A 6,654-nucleotide genomic window follows, 5' to 3' on the forward strand; every position below is an offset into this window, starting at 1 on the left:
GTGAAATTTTAGAAAAAATAAAAAAAACTATGAAAATCTTGGTGCATACTGGTTTATATATTTGGCTGATTTACATATTTCAGTTATATATATATATATATTGTCTACTAATGAGTAAAAATCACTTTAATTTTTCTTCAATTTTTTTGAATGTTTTTGTAGATCAAATGTTATGGATGTGATCTACATAGTTTGTTTAGTAGAAAACTTGTTTTGAATCATGTGATCACGACAAGTAATTATGTTTTCAAAGGGGTCAAAAAAATCAATGGTCCACAATGTGTCAAAATTTCATAACTCAAAAGATCATATTTTTACATAAAAACACACACAATATAAGGCTTGATCCTTAGCAAACAAACCATCTTGAACACATCTATGTGGTTAGATTGAGTCAATATAACTTGCACCTATGATTTCTAGCTCATTAGTTTCATGACTTCATTAATAGCCAATATTTACCCATATATATATATATATATATATATATATATATATATATATATATATATATATATATATATATATATATAAAAGAAAAGTTGAGCACATAGGAAAAAGTAAACCATCTTTTGCCATTGACTGATAACATACAACTTGCAACATTTAATGGTGGGGCAGCCCATGCAATCAATTAGACTACGGATGGAAAAGGAAAGCTTGAAACCACCTTCACAACTGCTTACTAGGAGGCATGGACACCATTAATGGTCCTCTCTATACGTGGTATGGTTAAAGAATAAGTTCTGTGTCTGCTTCTACCGGCACTAGGGGGACCACCTGAACCAGAAGCAGAAGGGAACCTTGCCGAACTGCTCTTCAGTTTCTTCCTTTCTCCTTCCTGTAACTTGAGTTGTGGGCCCTGCCTGACAGTCGTCGTCGCATGGAGCTCTGTTGGCAATACGCAGTTGCAGAGAGAGCCTGAGATACAAGGATGGCCCTTGAGATGTGCTAGTATAATTATCTTTAAGCATATTATCAGGGAAAAACTTTAACTGGTGGGCTCCATAAGTGCCTGTGTATTGGTGACCCCACCCGGGGTTTACCTGGATAGTTTCACATTGGTTGTACCTAGATATCTAACTCTCACCATCCTTCAACTTGAACACCTTAAGCCGATCCACCGAGCTAAGTTTACAAAGCCTTTGTAGGATTATCTGAGTACAGATAATTTTTTTCGACAGAGCTGAGTACAGATCAATTGACTGTTAAGCTTAATGACCTTTTCGTCATTAGGGTATAAAGTTCATGAATTCCATGATTTATACCCCAATAGAAACTTTTGAGTTCATAAACTTGGTTACATATTACATGATGCCAAACATACCCTTTTGAAGATTGACTGGTTCAGTACCAAAATAGCAAAACCTGCTTTTACAATAATGGGATGTTTAACCTTGATATGGTGACATCAACTCCCAAGGGTAGGTAAGTTAACGTAAACTAGTTGTATATTATAATGTGCTTGGACCATAAAACTTGAACTTGGGGACACGAATATAATATAAATATGCTGCAGCAAAAAGAAACGCATCTCTTTCGGAGCATAAAGAAAAATAAGAGTAAAGTTCTTAAAAAAAATCAATTTAAAGGCTTTCAGATTGACCTTCGATCCAAATTAGCCGTCAATGGTCCCTTTGGACACATTAAAGCATTAGTCATCCTATCCCTTTCAATAAAAAAAATCCAACTTTTAAGTGGGTTGTTCTTCTCAAAAAAAACTTTTAGGCTGGTTGTGGTTGCACATATTTATTATCTTTGATAAATGGTGCAAGGCCCCAGTTTATTCCATTTATCCAGATGTATCAACCACACCCTTAAATGTAGGTCAAAATAAAACCACATGTTTAAGCTCCAAGATAGCAATCTTCTTTTGAATTACCCCACCCGGGGTTTTCCTCGCTTCATTGAGGGTTTAAATCACCAAAAAGATGAATGGAAATACCAAGACTTTAGACATATTTCTCTTCCAAAACAGCAGAAATTATACTTCTCTCTCAAAATAAAAACCTGCTCAAAATAAGGGCATGTTAGAATAATACTATATTTGATGTCAATAGAGTCAATGCCATAAAATCTCAGATATTACAACCATATATATCCTTAAAATATATATATATATATAGCCACAAGTATCAGCCATTCTTACGATTTTATCATGAGATTTTTAAAAACGAAGGTAATCCTGAAAAAAAAAATGATATTTTAACGGGGTACGTACTGGTATATTTATATGTTTTTTACATTTTAATTCTTTTGTATATTTTTAAAATTTAAATATACTAATATTTTCACGAGAAAAAACAAAATTCTTAATTTATTGCAAGATTTTCCTTGTGAGAAAAATATTTTCAACATGAGGGAAATAAATGCCATTATATATCAACAGAATATTTTCTGCGAAACAACACTTGCATCTAAAATCAAAGAAAAAAAAGTGCAAATAAAACTTACTGGCAAATTTCTTGTGCTATGCTAAAATAGAGCAGAACTACTGCTTAATGACAAAGAAGAAAAGATGGCTTACCTAATCTTGCAAGGCGGTTCACCCAACGTGGAATGGGTCTTCCCGTGAGCTTCAAGCAGGCATCATTGCAGAAATGGTTGCAATTCTTAGTGATGAGATGGTATGTGTTTCCAGTGTAATCCTCAGCCAGTTTTTCCATCAATCCCCTGACCTCCTTCGGTCCAAGGTCGGTCCGCCCGATCAGGATCGACTTCCGGAAGTTGAACACAGGGCATTTCTTGGGCTCTCCTTCAAAAATTCCTGTCGTCGGAGCCTCGTGTGCTCCAAAAGCATATTCTACACCATGAACTGAAGCAACTCGAAATTCAGGCAAGTCTATATGATTATATTGTTATATGTTGATGATATGATAATTTTTGTAAATAATAACTAAGGTGCAAACAACTCTTACCTTGGACACCAGAATGGTAGATCCCGAGGCCGAACCAGTAAGCATAACCATTCATAGGTGTCAAATCGTACACGTTTAGATAAACCGGAAGTGATCCTGATCGGCGTTTAGCAGAGATGCCCCCCCTGCACATCATTTTTTGTGGAGGACTGGTGAGACGAGGATTTCAGTTTCTTGGAGAGAATTCAGTGAGGAAGCATCATTTTCACCCTCCCAAGCCTTCTTTAGAAGTTTGCTTCAGTCCACCTCTCTCTCTCTCTCTCTCTCTCTCTCTCTCTCTCTCTCTCTCTCTCTCTCTCTGCTTTGAAGCAGTGGTGCCGAAAGCGCCTAACTTTTACTAGCACCACTAGACTTTTGAAGCAACCTTTAGCTCTAATTTTCACTTAATAAAGCAGAAGAAACACTAAAAAGAAAGGGAAGATGGGAGTTCACGATTTTGTTCCTATTTCCAAGCATCTCTTTTTACTTTTATTTGGTGAGTCATGATCACTTTATTTGATGGCCTCTCTCTCTCTCTCACACACACAATATTGGGGAATGTCAAGGGACTTGTTTGGTTGGCATTTCTTATTATTTTTCAGAGGAATCTCTTGTTGGGATGAGCTGGTTGCTCGTGGGTCGTGGCAACTTTTTGAGATATGTCCAAGCAAATCCTAAGCATGGTTTAATTAGCTGACTGCAGCATCTCAGCAAGGGCCAATGTAGTTTAGGTTCTGTATCATATGGATTCTTTGAAACCCAGAATGACTGGAGAATTCTCCAGTGTGTGGAACCATTGAGTCTAAATCAGCTCAAATCTTAAGAACTCTGCAAAGCGAGAGGGTGTTGCGTGTGCACCCCCAGAACACGCACGGTAGCTACAGTGCTTGTTCCGGGTCCCCACTGAGCATCGTGTGACATTCAGTAAGGTGTAGGGAGGCCGTAAATCAGCCTGCAGGATGTACGGCAGTATATGACTTTCTCATATACAGCGCTCAGTGGGGGCCCAGGAACATGCACTGTAGCTACAGTGCGCTAACTATTTCAAACTAAACTTAATGAGTTTATATATCATGTTGAAATGGATATTTTTTTCTCTAATTGGATCTCTTAGAGCAACTGGGTCTGAGCTTTAGGTGGAGTTAAGGACCCAGTAGGAGTGCCCATATTTTTATTTGTTTCTTGTGTTATTTTAGAGGACCTACCATGCTTGGCCTCCTAAGGCAGAATCCAGTGATTGGGCCGAATTCTTAGCAAGTAACTCGGGGGCATCCAAAATCCAGCACGTGTCCCCTTGAATTGCCCTCTTGTGCTGTCGGCGAGTGCAGATCAAGTGATGTGCCAAATCACTTTTAGTAAAGTAATTTGGCATCCTCACCATCCACAATGTACACAAGGACCATGAGGATGAGGTCCTCGTGGGATGAAGCGTGGAGATGTCAAATCACTTAAAGTGATTTCATAGATCACCGGTTTTGGCTGTCCACATCCCCAAAGACGTCATTAATGAGTTTTTTTTTTTTTATGAGTCACTAAACATATCAGTGATTTTGAAAATCACTAAACATAATAATGATTTCTTTTCAAAAATTGATAAAAAAGGTCTTTTCAAGATCTCTGGCATTATTAAAAATAAGTGATTTTCTACCTGAATTCCCTAAACCATAACGGTAACTTCGAAAAAAAATTGCTAGTATGTTCAATGACTCGTAAAAATTGTTATGAAATTTTTGGTATGCAGCTGGTCATACAAGGGACACGTGCATTTGTATGTGTGTGTTGGGGGTGGTGGTGTTCTGAGTACTTTTTAAAATTATTATTATTATTTATAATAAGAAACAGTGATGGAGACACTTATGAGCTTGTTTGATAGCTTGTTTAGGATTGAACGAAATGAACAGACCTAACATTTGTTTCGTAACAACTTTACCAAGTTCAAACTTTGTTTGGACTGTACAAGAGGTTGTGCTCTATGTGCAGACAATATGAATACACATGGATAATGGGGTCCGATAACTTTATTTTGGATAGTAAGACTCGATTAGTTCAACCATATAAGTGTTTTATCATGGATTTTAGCTTGAATATGAATTTTTGCTTGAATTTAAAAACTAAAAAATATTTATAATTTTGAGAAAAATAAAGATTGATATTTTTTTATATATAAATAATTTAATCAATGTTATATTACATGTAATTATGAAAGTTTATCATAAAAATATCAAACCCTAAAATCAAATTAAGATTAAAAATCAAATTATCCAACCACATTAAATTGTAAACATTAAAATATAATAAAATAAATCATAAATAAACCCAAAGCCCTAAACTAGAAGAAAAATAAGCCATAAAATTAAATAAAAAACCCTAATTCAAACATTATTCAAAGAAAATAAAAAAACTCTAATCAAATTAACTACAATAAAAATATAAATACAAAAAATATGAGTATATCATAAAACCCTAAAATGCAAGAAAATAATTCATAAATAAACCAAAAAACCCTAATATACAAGAAAAATAAACCAAAAAACCTAAATTATAAGAAAAATAAACCATAAATAAACAAAAAACCCTAAACTAGAAGAAAAATAAATCATAAATAAACAAAAAAACCTAAACTAGAAGAAAAATAGACCAAAAAAATCCTAATCTATAAGAAAATAAACCACACAATTAAACCTAAAAAATCCTAATTCAAACCTAATAAAAGAAAAATGAAAGCTCTAACCAAAGAAAATAAAAAATCCCTAATCAACTTATAAAATCTTACAATATAATAAAATAAATTATAAATAAACCAAAAAACCCTAAACTATAAAAAAAAACATAAAATTAAATAAAAAACCCCTAATTCACCCTAACCAAGAAAAATTTAAAAAATTCCTAGTCAAATACAAGAAAAGCTAACCTTAATCAAATTAACTATAAAAAGCTTTAAAAAAAATTTGATTCAAAGCCCTAAAAAAAAATCAAAGAAAAACTCTAATCATATCAAAGAAAATCCTAATCAAATTAACTATAAAAGCTCTAATTTAAAAAAATTGATTAAAAAACCTAATTAATGAAAAAATATTTAAATAATATAAATCAATATGAAGAAGAAGAATGAAGAAGAAAAACAAAAAAGTAAAAGAAGAATAAGAATGAAGAAAAATGAAGAACGAAGAAGAAGAAAAACAAAAAAAAAGAGAAATAGAGAGAGTCCAGGCATGACATTTTGGCCATGACTGATCTACTTTTATGTTTGAAACTATGGACTAGTCAAATTAAGTGGGAGTTGAACCCATGATCTCATGGTTAATGAGTTGTTCAGCATTGAAACATTCATTCAAGATCTGTAGGTGGGAGGCAAAGAGAGCAGATCCAATGATCAGGATTGAATACTTAGCAAGGTACTCTGGGTACATTTGATAGGGCATTGCGTCGGATGAAAAACATGCCAAGAACATGTTTTCTAACAAACTTTGGACGCGCGTGAAATGCATCCACCACGTCCAAAAAACATTATAATTTTTGTAACACCCCCCTGTTACGTTTAGAAATTGGATGCAGCGAGGTAGGGATGGCAGTGGACCGGGGGAAAGCGGGGCCCCGCCCCGTCTCGCCCCGTTTGGACCGGGGATGAAGGGTATGAAACGGGGATGGAGGCGGGGACAAAGGTTAAAATCCATCCCCGTCCGGGGATGGAGGCGGGGATGGACATACACTTTTCCCCGCCCCGCCTCATCCCCGTTTGAACCGGAGATGGAGGACG

General features: G+C 35.1%; 1 protein-coding gene across 1 annotated transcript; it reads right to left on the minus strand.

Annotated features, from left to right (window-relative positions):
• Positions 1-551: 551 nt before the first annotated feature.
• On the minus strand, positions 552-3,248 carry LOC149835236 (deSI-like protein At4g17486). Its single transcript, XM_090010459.1, has 3 exons — positions 2,919-3,248; positions 2,528-2,815; positions 552-921 (listed from the first exon to the last, which is right to left on the minus strand). The coding sequence occupies exons 1-3, from the start codon at positions 3,052-3,054 to the stop codon at positions 686-688; spliced, it is 660 nt and encodes a 219-aa protein (XP_089866585.1). The 5' UTR covers positions 3,055-3,248; the 3' UTR covers positions 552-685.
• Between the last annotated feature and the right edge of the window lie 3,406 nt (positions 3,249-6,654).

This window comes from Nuphar pumila, chromosome 6, assembly GCF_984573655.1.
Source record: "Nuphar pumila chromosome 6, dmNupPumi1.hap1.1, whole genome shotgun sequence".
In the NCBI taxonomy this organism is placed as follows: domain Eukaryota; kingdom Viridiplantae; phylum Streptophyta; class Magnoliopsida; order Nymphaeales; family Nymphaeaceae; genus Nuphar; species Nuphar pumila.

Coding starts and splice junctions, on each gene's coding strand:
- LOC149835236 (XM_090010459.1), bottom strand. CDS start 3,054: ATGATGTGCAGGGGGGGCATCTCTGCTAAACGCCGATCAGGATCACTT. Junction 2,816..2,918: donor CTACCATTCTGGTGTCCAAG/GTAAGAGTTGTT, acceptor GAGTTGCTTCAG/TTCATGGTGTAGAATATGCT. Junction 922..2,527: donor GAACCGCCTTGCAAGATTAG/GTAAGCCATCTT, acceptor CTTGTATCTCAG/GCTCTCTCTGCAACTGCGTA.